We start from the raw sequence: 14,189 nt of genomic DNA, 5'->3' as shown, positions 1-14,189 counted from the left end.
AAAGAAAGAAAAGAAAACATTATGCTGAGAGAAGCCAATCACAATGTAAATGGGTCACATGTTTTATAGATTCCATTTTAATGAAATGTCCAGAACAGGCTAATCTATAGACACAGAAATATCAGTGGTTGCTTAGGGGTAGAAGGCTTGGAGGACAATGGAGAGTGATGAGCACATGGTTTCTTCTGGGGGTATTAAATGTCCTAACATTGCTTGTGGTAATGGAACTCTGTGAACATCCTAAAAACCACTGAATGGTACACTTTAAACGGATGAAATGTATAGTATATAAATTATATTTCAAAAGTCTGTTAAAAAGAATTCTATAGCATATGTAGCTGACATAGCTATGGGACACTCACCTCTCTCTGCAATTCATCCTCTTCTTCCAAAAGATCATACACTTGTTCTAAAAGCTGAATTCCCAGGCCCTGGATTACATCAGCTCTCAAGACTTCAACTATTCTTCTGATCTTTTCAGAACCTGGCATGACAGCTAAAAAGCAGTAACAAAGACAGGGAAAAATAAATACTTTCACCACTGCAGGAAGAAGAACATGTTTTTTTTTTTTTAAAAAATCTTGTCATGTGGGGATCCCTGGGTGGCTCAGCAGTTAAGCGCCTGCCTTTGGCCCAGGGCGTGATCCTGGGGTCCCAGGATCGAGTCCCACATCGGGCTCCCTGCATGGAGCCTGCTTCTCCCTCAGCCTGTGTCTCTGCCTCTCTTTCTCTCTCTCTGTGTCTCTCATAATAAATAAATAAAATCTTAAAAAAAAAAATCTTGTCATGTTAAAATTCTTTTCACTTTGACAAGAGTTGGATTTAATACCTTCATGTATTTTTAATGACAAATATATATACATATATATACCATATATATGGTACATATATAAACTTATACTTCATTTCTCCTTACCATCTCCTAAACCTAAAATCCACAACTGTCTTATTTCAAGAAAAGCCATATGAAAAAATCCAAACATGCATTTATATTTATTTAAAAAAAAAAACAGTTTTCATGTAATTTTTCAGGAACACAACTGTTGAATAAAACAAGATACGCCTTTTATGGAGCTATACAAACAAAATAATAAAAAAGCAAAAAAATTTTGGGAGAATTTTTTTCTTAGTGTGACACATTTCTCCAATAAGCATGCTCTCCAGTTTGCTGTAAAGAATAAACTGATCACCGGAAGGTAGTTGTTTAAAATGAAGGTCCTCAGCTTCTTCCACAACTTTTCCATGAAGTATCAGCGTATCCCGGTACTTCCGATGAAGTTTAAATTCTGACACTGGATCTGGAACCAGGAGATCTTCACAGCTCTCTTTAGATTCCAGTTTTAGGGTCTGAGTCATCAACTGCACCAAGTCACTCATTTCATTTGTATGACATTTCCTGGAAGAAAAAAAAATTCCCCTGTGATTTCATTGGCTTTATGACAATTTTTCATTAAAAAATCAGATGCAAAACAACATTTAGGAAGTTCTGCTTCTAAATAGCTAAGTAAGTTCTTACTAACAGACCCTTCTGTAAATAATAAGTATAAACTCAACAAAATACAAAAATCCAGTATGTGAAGACAACAGAGAACATACAAAACCTGTAGGCAGGTTCTGGAGGGAAGCCAACATGTTTTAGCCTAAGGGCCAGCCATAGGCTGCTCAAGTACAGCAGAAAACCCATGGTCTTTCTAGCCTGCAAAATCAAAGGACAGAGTTCAAGACAACCACAGCCACTAGAAAGTGAGTGAAATCTTAGAAAAGAAAGAAAAGAAAGAAGAAGCCCCAGGTTCTATGTATATATTCTGCCCATTTTTTTAAAAAGATTTTTATTTATTTATTTGAGAGAGAAAGTGAAAGAGAGAGCACAAGCTGGGGGAGTGGCAGAGGGAGAAGTGGACTTCCCGCTGAGCCTGGAGCTTGATGCAGGGCCTGACCCCAGGACCATGGGATCGTGACCTGAGCTGAAGACAGATGCTTAACTGATTGAGCCACCCAGGCACCCTAACTGCCTAACTATTTTTAAGTAAATTACATTCATGTACAAAGTACAAAGAATACTTAAAGCAATACAAAAATTACCAGCCCCAAATGTGATAAAATTGGCCATGTCTGGCATCCAATCAAAAATACCAGACATGCAAAGAAGTAGGAAAACAGCAAACATTTATGAAGAGAAACAAATCAGTTAATAAAAACAGGACCAAAAGTGACACAGGTGATAGAATTTGTAGATAAGGACATTAAAGTGGTTATTATAAATATACTCCACATGTCCAAGTTTAGAAGAATACATTAACATATTAAGGAGAGGCATGGAAGGGATGCCTGTGTAGCTCAGTGGTTGAGTGTCTGCCTTTGGCTCAGGTGGTGATCCCAGGGTCCAGGTCCCTTCCCGCAGGAAGCTTGCTTCTCCCTCTGCCTATGTCTCTGCCTCTCTGTGTCTGTCATGAATAAATAAATAAAATCTTGATTAAAAAAAAAAAGGAGAAGCATGGAAGATATAAAAAGACTTAAATGGAACTCCTAGAAATTAAAAATACAGTGTTAAATGCATGAGATAGGATTAGCAGACTAGATGCTAAAGAAAACATTAGTGAACCTAAAGACATGGTAGTAGAATCTATGAAAAATGAAACATAAAAAAGTATAAAAAACAGGAACAACATCAGTGAGCTGTGGGACAACTTTAAACAATCTAATATATATGAAATTAAAATTCTCACGAAGGCAAGAAGAGAGATCCAAAAAAATTAGGAAGTAACAGCCAAAATTTTTGCAAATCTGATGAAAACTATAAACCATAGATCTAAGAAGACATTCTATAAGAATTCTGAATGAAATCAGATGTGTTCATTAGAAGAGATAGTTTTTTAGCTCTATCATGTACCAAAACCCATTTATAATGTTATTTATAACAGCACTACGGGTCTGAATACTACTACAAATGTACATTTAGGATTAATTCAAAAAGAAATTGTTTATGAAAGGAGACAGAACCTTACCGTTCCTTGGAATCCCCATCTGATTTATCAGTTGAACTTGTAGAAGAACTTAATTCATCCTCAGACAGACAGCGGATGAGTTTCCTTTCCTTTCATGTGTGGAAAAACAAAATTCCACATGACAACACTATTAGATACAACACTCTTAGACACAATGTATAGTTACAATGTGCACCAAGATCTGATTTAACAGAGGAAACTAAGAATCTAAAAATTCAAGTGACTTTACCCAAATGATGTCCCAGTTCACCCATAAAGTTCACAAGTGAACCCCGAAGAACATTAAAACTTGTAAAACTCCCTGGAAAGTCTCAACTATGAAGAAATTTCCTTTCCAGAGGAGAGTAGACAAATAGTTCTGGTACTCTAACTCCTAAACAGAGGGCTAGTAATCTAAGGAATTTTAAGCTAGGTAAAATGCCACCTAAATAAAAGCAATCTCAGTTTGCTTATATCTGAGACTGCTTGCTAAAATACTTTAAAGGATAACTTGATTTAATTACACACAAACCTTATTACTCTGGAAAATGAAGAGGAACATCTTGATTAGCAAAACAACTGATTCATAAAATACTGTTAAAGCAACAAATCTTCCTTACTTTCAAGAGCAGGTTCTTTTTTTTTTTTTTTTTTTAAAGATTTTATTTATTTATTCATGAGAGACACAGAGAGAGAGAGAGAGAGGGGCAGAGACACAGGCAGAGGGAGAAGCAGGCTCTATGCAGGGAGCCTGATGTGGGACTCAATCCCGGGTCTCCAGGATCACACCCTGGGCCGAAGGCAGGCACTAAACCGCTGAGCCACCCAGGGATCCCCAAAGAGCAGGAAGTTTCTATTTTTTTTTTTTTTAAAGGATTTATTTATTTATTTATGAGACACACACACACACACACACACACACACACACACACAGAGGCAGAGACACAGGCAGTGGGAGAAGCAGGCTCATGCAGGGAGCAGGATGTGGGACTCGATCCTCGGACTCCAGGATCATGTCTTGGGCCTAAGGCAGGCGCTAAACCACTGAGCCACCCAGGGATCCCTCTATTTTTTAATATAATTATATGCTCCCAGAAATAATGTCAGAAACTGCAATACAGAAAAGTGCATAACTATTCCCCGGGTATCATTACACAGAAAATGAACATGAGCTGGAAACCTTGCAAATACTCATTTAGCCACTAGATGTTACCCCTGTATCCTCCCTAGGCGAGAAGCTAAGGAACTCAGACACAAATAGGAAATTGAGCAGAGATAAGGGAGACTAAAATTTGGCCAGGTAGACAGGCATATTGGGTACAAAGCAAAATAAGCAAAATGTTGCTTTGGAAGTCCTTTGGAAGCCCTTTGGAAGTCCTGTATTAAACACTACCTAAAAAAGACAGTAACTATGCTTAAAAGAGCACCTGAAAAACTCATTCCTTTAATGAATCAAAAATAATCTTTTTTTAAAGATTTTATTTATTTATTTGAGATAGTGTGTGAGAGAGCACAAGTTGGGGGGAGGGGCGGAAGGAGAAGTAGAAGCAGGCTCCCTGCTGAGCAGGGAGTCTGATGCCAGGACTCTGGGATCATGACCTCAGCTGAAAGCAGATACTTAACCAACTGAGCCACTCAGATACCACCAAAATAATCTTTTTAATTATTATTCACCAGTTCTTTTCCTTCTCAAGAGTGAAAGGTATAACTTAAGCCAGTATCATTCCAGAAATCAATGGAGTTGGCATTTATGAGGTTTCCTGTATTAGATTTGCCAGATGTAGACCCATTCCCATTTTCCAGAGGACTCTGTAACGTACCTGAGCAACACTGCAGTCAGAAGACCACGGGGCAGGGGTGGGCTGGCCTTCTTCTTGTGAATTCCCTGGGCCTGATGCACTCAGAGATCTCCTCACTGAAGGGCCTGAAAAAGTGACCACCCCCAGCAGTTATTTGTGGTGGGCTGGCCTCAACAGAAGAGGGTGTTACAGCAAGTGCCAGCCTAGAAGTAACAAAGATAGCATCTTCATCATCACTCTGGTGTCTGCCACCTCAGTTCTTGGTCCACCAGCTCGGTGACCCTGGGCAGGTAGGTAACCCCTCCAAGCCTCAGTTTCCTCAGCTGTAAAATGCAGATAATACTGCCTATTTTTGACAGTTACCATAAACAAGAGATGAAATAATGCTCTTAAAATGGTTCCCATAATGCTGAAACACAATCAGCATTCAATAAATAGAAACTGCTAGTACTGTCTCCAGATTATAGTAATAAGAATGACGGCAGCCCTCAGCCCAGGATAGCACCATTCTCCCAGCTTCACCACTCTGTTACTGAGAAGATAGCACTCCATGTCCAGCAAAATCTGAATATGGAAACAGATTAAATCTAAATCTGTTTAGATTTCCTGTCTAAAATCTCCCAGGAGTTAATGCCACTCAAAGCCCTCTTCTCTTTTTAATACCCTCTTCCTCTGATAATACAAGTTCCAGACCCAACAGCCTATTCTGATTTTTTTAAAGGTTTGATTAAGAAATTTTTTTTATTAAGAAATTTCAAAATATTCTTCCAAATCCGTTTCCCAAATGGATCATTGATGCTGAAAATTCTTCACACCTCACAATCAGAACCAATGCTATCTCCATAAGCTGTATCAACAACCTCCAATCGATAAAGGAAAGAGAAAACTTTACCTGAGGGAAACATCTCTTCCTGTGACTGCTTTAGTCGCCTCCTTTCTCTTGCTGATAACGGTCGGTCCTTTTAAAGAGAGTCAGTTACTTTCACTACTACTCACTATTTTTGTAACAACTGCAATGCATGACTATAGGAAAGGCTCTGCATAGGCCTTTAAAGGAGTATCTGTTTGAAATCAGTCCACATCACGGTTAAAACTACTATCTATGAATGATCACAACTCTCATTTTGGGTAAGTACTCATTTTTGGAAAGACAAATGGAAAATTTTGAATTTTCCTATATTTAGAATCTACTTGTTCTCCTTAATTAAGTAGGAGAAGTGACCATCCCAGGAACTATAGAGTCCATCCATTTCAATAAAAGCTTCTGCTGATAATCACAAATTTGTCCCCTCTGTTGCTTGCTAGGAAGCAGGGTAAGATGTTTTAATACAAAACTTCACATTATATGCAGGATTTTTACAATCAGAAAGTTTTATAAGGTTGGAAAAAAAACCAATATACATTCCCACAAACCTTTGATGATGACACCTCCTTGCTCCTCAAGGAGCTCACAGCAGACCCAATGACCAATCTACTTTGGTTTTCAGCATCTTTTTGTGTTAATGTGACATCCTTTTTTCCAGCGGTGGGAAGAGAAGGTAAAAGTCGAGGAGGAGCCTCCTGGAATTTAAATAAATAAAAGGGGGGAGGTGGAAAATTATCAATTTCATATACAGCCACCTCCAAAGTTCCCCCACCAGTAAGTCTCCTTTGTATTTGTTAATGATCTGCTCTCAAAAACTTCAAAACATTGCAATGTATTGCAAAGAAATTTTGCCACAAGTGAATTACCATCTAAGAAGCTTACAGAGAGGGTACTTGTGAAAGTCAATTCAAGAAATGAGGTGTCAACATGATTTTTTGCAGAAGGGAGAAGCTATTCATCACCATAACACAGAAGGGATCAGAGATTTACTCTTGTTAGCTTCTTCTCTTAACTCTCAAGATGATCTGTCCATTTTTGCTGAGGAAGATAAAATCTTTACTCTGTTTCCAACTCACTGAGATTTGAAAACTAATATTTAGCATCTCGCCATTGCCAACCCTCTCCATATGTTCCCTGAATTTCTTATGCGCCTTTTTGGCAACTACTAATCAGTCTAAATAAAGTCTATTCCCCAGCAGCAGCACAATGACTTACCCTACAGAGATCTCTACTGACCTGTCTCTCTTCCCCACTGTGCTTAGGCTGTTCTCTTTTCTTCTGTCGTCGTTGTCGAGAAAGGGAGGGCTCAGAGCCAAAGCTGTGCGGCTGTAAACCTGAGAGGGTTCTGTCTGGTTTTTCTGTAACACATTCATTAGCAACTTGATCCTTAAAAAAAATAAAGTGAAACAAACAAGAAAACAGAATAATGAAATAGTCTTTTGAACTTCCAAAAGGCCAAACTATTTTAAAATTATAAATGGAAATGAAAAGGAGGAGCATCTTTTTCAAAATACATGCTCATTTGCACGGCTGACAGGTAAAGATATTATACTGACATCAGTTACCCACATATTCTAGCTTTTTTTCTCTTTCCCCAAATAAACACAAGTACTTATTATTTTTTTTAAGATTTATTTATTTGAGAGAGAGAGAGTGAAAGAAAGAGAGAGAGAATGCAAGCGCATGAGTGGGAGGGGCAGAAAATCCCAAGCAGGCTCCATGCTCAGTACAGAGCCTGTGGTGGGGCTCGATCTTATGACCCAAGATCTCAACCTGAGCCAAAACCAAGAGTTGAACACTTAACCAACTATACCACCTAGATGCCCCAAAATAAAAAATTATTTTAGAGATTACTCAGATTCTTATTAACCCAAAACTACTGATGTTCAATTTATGTTTTTAAAGGGGTGCTTGGGTGGCTCAGTCAGTTAAGCAGCTGACCCTTGATTTCAGCTCAGGTCATGTTCTCAGAGCCCTGGGATCAGTGCACAGATTCTGCTTAAGATTCTCTCTCCCTTTCCTTCCCCAGCTTACATGCTCACTCTCTCAAATAAATACACAAAATCTTAGAGGGGAAAAAAAAGACCTGAATAGATATTTTTCCAAAGTATGTATAGAAATGGCCAAAAAGCACATGAAAAGATGCTGAACATCATTAGTCATTAGAAAGATGCAACTCAAAACCACAATAAGATAGCACTTCATATTCACTAGGATAGGCAGAATCAAAAAACCAGAAAGTAGCAAATACTGGTGAGGATGTGGAGAAACTGTAACTTTCACATATTGTTGGGAAGTAGAGTGATGTAGTTGCTTTGGAAAACAGTCTTAGAGTTCCTTAAAAAGTTAAACATAGAGTTACCATATGACCCAGCAATTCCAATCACAGGTATATACCCAAGAGAACTGAAAACATATGTTCACACACAAACTTGTAAAAGAATGTTCATACCAATAACAAAAAAGAATGTTCATAATAGCATTATCCACAGTAACCAAAAAGTGAAAACAACTCAAATGTTCAACTGATGAATGGAAAAATAAAATACAGTGTAGACACAGTGAATTTATTTGGCAATTTAAAAAGGAATGCAGGGGTACTTGGGTGCCTCAATTGGTTAAGCACCTGCCTTCAGTTCAGGTCATGATCTCAGGATCCTGGGATTGAGTCCTACATCAGCTCCCAGCTCAGCGGGGAGTCTATTTCTCCCTCTCCTTCTACCCTTCCTCACTGCTCATGCACACACTCTCTCCCCCTTCAGATAAATACATTCTTTAAAAAAATAAAATTGCTCAAAAAAATTTTTTTAATTTAAAAAATTAAAAGGAAAACCTTGAAAACATCATGCTAAGTAAAAGAAGCTTTTACTTAGGCCATAAATTGTATTATGATTCTATTTATAGGCATATCTCATTTTATTATGCTCCACTTTATTGTGCTTCATTGATAATTGTGTTTTTTTTACAAATGGAAAGTTTGTGACCCTGCGACAAGCAAATCTATTGGCATCATTTTTCCAGCAGCATCTGCTCACTTTATGTCTCTGTGTCACATCTTAGTAATTCTCACAATATTTCAAACACTATCAATAGTATTATGTGCGTTATGGTGATCTGTAACCAGTGATTTCTGATGTTACTATTGTAATTGTTTTGGGGCATCACAAACTGTGCCCATAAGAGATGGAGAATTTAATTGACAAAAGTGTGTGTTCTGACTGCTTTACTGACTGGCTTTCCCCCCACCCCCCATCCCTCTACCTCTCCTTGGGCCTTCTTATAACCTGAGACATGATAATATTAAAAACAGGCCAATTAATAACCCTGCGATGGCTTCTAAGTGTTTAAATGAAAGGAAAAGTCAACAGATGTGGCAAACTTTACCGTTGTCTTATTGAAAGAAATTGCCACAGCCACCCCAATCTTCAGCAACCACCACGCTGATCAATCAGCAGCCATCAACACTGAGGCAAGACCTTCCACCACCAGCAAACAGATTATGACTTGCTGAAAGCTCATACAATGGTTAGATCATAGTGTAAATGTAACTTTTACATCCACTGGTTAAATTTGACACCCTTTAATAATGCAATATTCGTTCTATTTACGGTGATCTGGAATTAAACTGGCAATATCTCTGAGGTAAGGTATGCCTGTACATGAAATGCTCATTATAGGCAAATCCATACAGACAATGGTTGCCAGGGGCTGGGGCCAGGAGCAACGGACAGTGACTATTATAAGAAACACACTATTTTTTTTTTGAGGTTATGGAAATGTTCTGGAATTAGACAAGGATGACTGTACAATTCTACAAATGTACTAAAAACCAATGAGTCGGTACTTTAACCATTAGATAAATAAACAGAAAAAATGAAACAAGTAAACCTGAATATAATTTGAGAGCCAGGCAGAACAAGCAGGACACATACAGATTTATCCATAAAGTACTAAGAATTCCAGTGTCCAAAGAAAGCTTAAGACTTCAATCCAATGACTTTAAATGACAAAAGCATTATACCTGGACTTTCCCATAAGAATAAAAATTTAAAACATTTGAATATAAGTGTATTAGTTTTTATATATCTACATAAAAGATATCAAATATGAAAATATATTTAATATATAAAATTTGAATACTTTAACACAGACTATAAAAATAATTAAGATACATCTTAAATATATTTTTAGAATATTTTCCATATAAAAATCAAAAGTTCACCAAACGTTCTGGCTTTCTCTCTAATCCTCAGCCATTGCCATGCTTCATCTAACTCGGGCTTCTTTCCAAGTTCAAGTAGAAGTTAACCATTAAATTTACTCAGAATAGTCTCTTAGTATCAAAATCCTTTTGCCACTTTCTTTTTGCCTCTTCCTTCCCCTTTGGTTCCAACACATAAAATACTTTTTTTCTATTCCTTAAGAAATCAGATCAATCACTACCTTGCCAAGCGCAAGAAGAAATGTGATGTTACCTACTTGGTGGAATTCCATACCCATCCATGGTGGAGGCCTAAGAAAGAGTGACAAATAAATGGGAAAAAACATACAAATAGCATGCTTCCACCAAATACCCTATGCCAGGGCATAACGCATCTAAGAATTCTGTGAGTCCTATTCTTTAGTTTCTGTAATGCTTAAGCTGGTACACAAAATAACTGATTTTCCTAAAATGCCAACTAGAACACAATAAACAACACAACTCACATCTTTGTGACTACACTTTCCATTTCTCTCTCTCTCTCTGAAACCAGCACCTCATGCATATCACTCACCTGGTCTTTTGGCTTTTGGTCTTTGTTTAGGGGCTGCAGAGGTCTCGCTGGGTCACTCCTTTCCCCAGTGACATCATTAGAGAACCATGCGGGAATTACGTTTCTGGGTTGAGCGCTGGGCTCAGTGCCATCCTGCAGCTTCTCCTTCACTTGAGAAATACTGCATTTACCTTCTAGCTCATTAGAGGTGTCTAAGTGTCTTGGCTGATTCTCCCGAACTAAGCCATCACTCAATGAATCTCTTCTTTCTGCAGGTAGGATGTCAATATTCACTTTACTGATTGTGGCTAGTGATTCTGAGGTATCGCTCACGTCTGGTTTGCAGTTGTGGCCTTTCAGGCTTGCTGGTGTCTTCAAGGGGTCAATGACTATGGGTTTCTCCTGGGACAAACATTTGTCTTCACCCTGGTGAAAATATGCTTCCAACTTATTACAGCATTCCTCATACCACATAAAATAACTCAAAAAAGGTACAGCAAGTTCCTTAAAAGTTAAACATAGAATCACTATATAACCCAGAAATCTCATTTCTAGGTAAATATCCCAAAGAACTGAGAGTAGGGACTCAAACAGATATTTGCTCACCAATGTTTACAGCAGCGTTATTCACACTGGCCAAAAGGTGGAACAACCAACATGTCCATTAGCAGATAAAGAGATAAACAAAATATTATACACACATAACAATGGAATATTACTCAGTCATGAAAAGGAATGAAGTACTGACACATGCTACAATATGGATGAATCGTAAAAACATAATAAAATAAGCCAGACACAAAAGCACAAATATTGTATGATTCTATTCATCTAGAATAGGTAAACTCATAGATACAGAAAGTAGATTAGAGGTCCCAGTGGGCCTGGGAACAGAAGGAATGGGGAACTATTGTTTAATGAGTACAGTTTGCTTGGAGTAATGAAAAGGATTTGGAAGATAGTGGTAATGGTTACACAATATTGTGAGTGTAGTTAAGGCCACTAAATTGTAGGCTTAGAGGTGTTTCAAAATGGTAAGTTCTGGGATGCCTGGGTGGCATGGTTAGGTAAGAGTCCAACTCTTGGTTTTGGCTCAGGTTGTGATCTCAAGGTCATGGGATCGAGCCACGCAATGGACTCTGCACTCAGCGTGAAGTCTGCTTGAGATTTTCTCTCCCTCTGCCCCTTCCTGCTCATGTCCTCTCTCTCTCTCTCTCTCTAATAATCTTTTACAAAAATGGCAAATTCTATGTCATGTTTATTTCACCACAATAAACATAAATTTAAAAATTTAAAAATGAATCAACAACCTAAATATAAGGGGATCCCTGGATGGCTCAGCAGTTTAGCGCCTGCCTTTGGCCCAGGGCGTGACCCTGGAGTCCCGGGATCGAGTCCCGCGTCGGGCTCCCTGCATGGAGGCTGCTTCTCCCTCTGCCTGTTTCTCTGCCTCTCTCTATCATGAATAAATAAATAAAATCTTAAAAAAAAAACTAAATAAAAGAGATAAAATTATAAAACTCCTAAAACACAGGCATACACTGTCATGAGCTTGGATTTAACAAGAAATTCTTAGATATGACACTAAAAGTACAAGCAACATAAGAAAAAACATAAACCAGGCTTCCTCAAAATTAAAAACTTTTGTGTATAAAGGGATATTATCAAGAAAGTGACAGGCCAATCTATAGCATGGGAAGAAATATTTGTAAATCATGTATCTGATAAGGATCCAGTGCCCATAATACAGAAAGAACTCTTAGAACTCAACCACAAAAATACAAAAAACCCAATTAAAAAATGGGCAAAGTGCTTACTAGGCATTTCTCAAGAGAAGGAATACAAATGGCCAAGAAGCTTGTGGGAAGATGCTCTGTCATTAGTCATTAGTCATTAGGGAAACGCAACTCAAAACTACACTGAGATACCACTTCACATGCACTAGGACGTAACCGTCAGAAATCAGAATCAGAAAAGTAGAAAATCACAAGGTTTAGTGAAGTTGTGAAGAAACTGGAACTCTTGTGCATTGCTGCACGCAGTAAAAACATGCAGTAAAAGTAAAACGCAACCACTATGGAAAGCAGTGTGCTGGTTCCTCAGAAAGTAAATATAGAACTACCATATAGCACAGCAATTGCACTTCTAGTTATATACCCAAAAGAACTGAAAACAGGGACTCAAAGACTTGTACCCAAATGTTCATGTCAACAGCCAAAAGGCAAAAACAATTCAATATCCAACAATGAATGAATGGATAAGCAAACTGTGGTACATACATACAGTGGAATATTACTCAGACATAAAAATAGATGGAGTACTGATACATGCTACCTAGAAAACATCACGCTCAGTAAAAGAAGCCAGACACGAGGGGTTACATATTATATGATTTCATTTATATGAAATACTCGGAATAGGCAAATCCATAGAGACAGAATACACACACTGGTGGTTTCCAGGGGCCAGATGGAGGAGGGAATAAGGATGATTACTTAATGGGTCTGGGATTTCCTTTTGGGGTGATGTGGAATGTTTTGAAACTAGACAGAGGTGGTGGTTGCACAACACTGTGAATGCACTAAATGTAATTAATGGTTCACTAGAAAGTGATTAACTTCATGTTATATAACCTGCTTAGATAACTTACTGTTTGTTGGTTTTTAAAGATTTTATTTATTTGAGAGAGCAAGAGAACACAAGCAGGGAGAGCAGCAGAGGGACAGGGAGAAGCAGGCTCCCTGCTGAGCAAGGAGCCCCACTTGGGGCTCAATCCCAGCACCCTGGGATCATGACCTAAGCCGAAGGCAGACACTTACACAGCCGAGCCACCCAGGAGCCCCAATAACCTATCGTTTTAATAGTTTCTAAAATATATACCCTTTAAAAAGAAACATACCATTACATATGTCTTGGAGCCCTCAGAAGACTGTGGCTGGAGGGGAACTACTTTATGACTCGATTCAGCATTTCCAGAGACCACTGTGGCAACAGGCTTCGATTTAGAGTCACTGCTTTTAATATTACTTTTGGATGTTTTTCTTTATGAGGAAGGAAGAAAATTATTATCAGTATAGTGAAGATTAAAGGTTTTTACATATATAAGGAAATATGTGTATGTAGTACAAAAACTGCCCCATTTAGAAGAGTCATCTAAAAACCAGAGGGCATTCAGCAAAATACTTGACCAGTACTCTTCAAAATTAATCAAGGTCATGAAAAACAAAGAAGGTGAGAAACTGTCACAGACACAAGTTGACTAAGGAGACAAGAGGACTAAATGCAATATGGAATCCTGAATTGGATCCTGGAACAGAAAAAGGGTGTTAGTAGAAATACTGGTGTCTATAAATACAAGATTATTCACCATCAGAAATCTATGAGAAACTACCTCATGTATGGAATTTTCAAGTTTCACATAACTATACTACAACTGCTTTGCCAAGTTTGAGGGTAAGAAGGACAGGTGTGCTCAGCCTGGCCTTGCAGAATAAAAATGTACAGGATTAATATCTCCGACTCTTTTAAATCTTTTTTTTTTAAAAGATTTATGTATGTATGTATGTGTTCTCAGAGAGAGAACACAAACACAAACAGGGGGAGGGGCAGAGGGAGAGAGAGAGAAGCAGGCTCCTTGCTGAGTAGGGAGCCTGAAGTGGGACTCGAAACCACGATCCTGAGATTATGACCTGAGCTGAAGCAGATGCTATCTGACTAAGCCACCCAAGCACCCCTCCCTAACTCTTATAGTGTGACATTTCTACACCTACTAGCCCTCTGGAGAATT

At 38.2% G+C, this 14,189-nt stretch overlaps 1 protein-coding gene across 14 annotated transcripts in view; it reads right to left on the bottom strand.

Moving 5' to 3' along the window:
• Window positions 1-14,189, bottom strand: part of NEK4 (NIMA related kinase 4) — a 34,683-nt gene that overhangs the window by 14,236 nt on the left and 6,258 nt on the right. For 13 of the 14 annotated variants that reach the window (XR_013357864.1, XR_013357863.1, XM_077858621.1 and 10 more), the window contains 9 exons: window positions 13,302-13,443; window positions 10,424-10,828; window positions 6,885-7,034; window positions 6,197-6,343; window positions 5,676-5,742; window positions 4,805-4,908; window positions 3,006-3,094; window positions 1,191-1,396; window positions 363-496 (listed from right to left, as the gene is read on the bottom strand). Coding sequence is in view for 12 of the 14 variants with exons in the window: in XM_077858621.1 (XP_077714747.1) it covers window positions 363-496; window positions 1,191-1,396; window positions 3,006-3,094; window positions 4,805-4,908; window positions 5,676-5,742; window positions 6,197-6,343; window positions 6,885-7,034; window positions 10,424-10,828; window positions 13,302-13,443 (1,444 nt within the window). In the remaining 2 variants the exon portion in view is untranslated. Of the gene's footprint in view, window positions 1-362; window positions 497-1,190; window positions 1,397-1,812; window positions 2,445-3,005; window positions 3,095-4,804; window positions 4,909-5,675; window positions 5,743-6,196; window positions 6,344-6,884; window positions 7,035-10,423; window positions 10,829-13,301; window positions 13,444-14,189 lie in introns of those variants that run through there. The other variant, XM_077858630.1, reaches the window with a different exon arrangement.

Source organism: Canis aureus, chromosome 19 (assembly GCF_053574225.1).
Source record: "Canis aureus isolate CA01 chromosome 19, VMU_Caureus_v.1.0, whole genome shotgun sequence".
NCBI classification, from domain to species: domain Eukaryota; kingdom Metazoa; phylum Chordata; class Mammalia; order Carnivora; family Canidae; genus Canis; species Canis aureus.
Note: the sequence above shows the minus strand (reverse complement) of the source record. Positions and strands in the feature narration are given on the sequence as shown.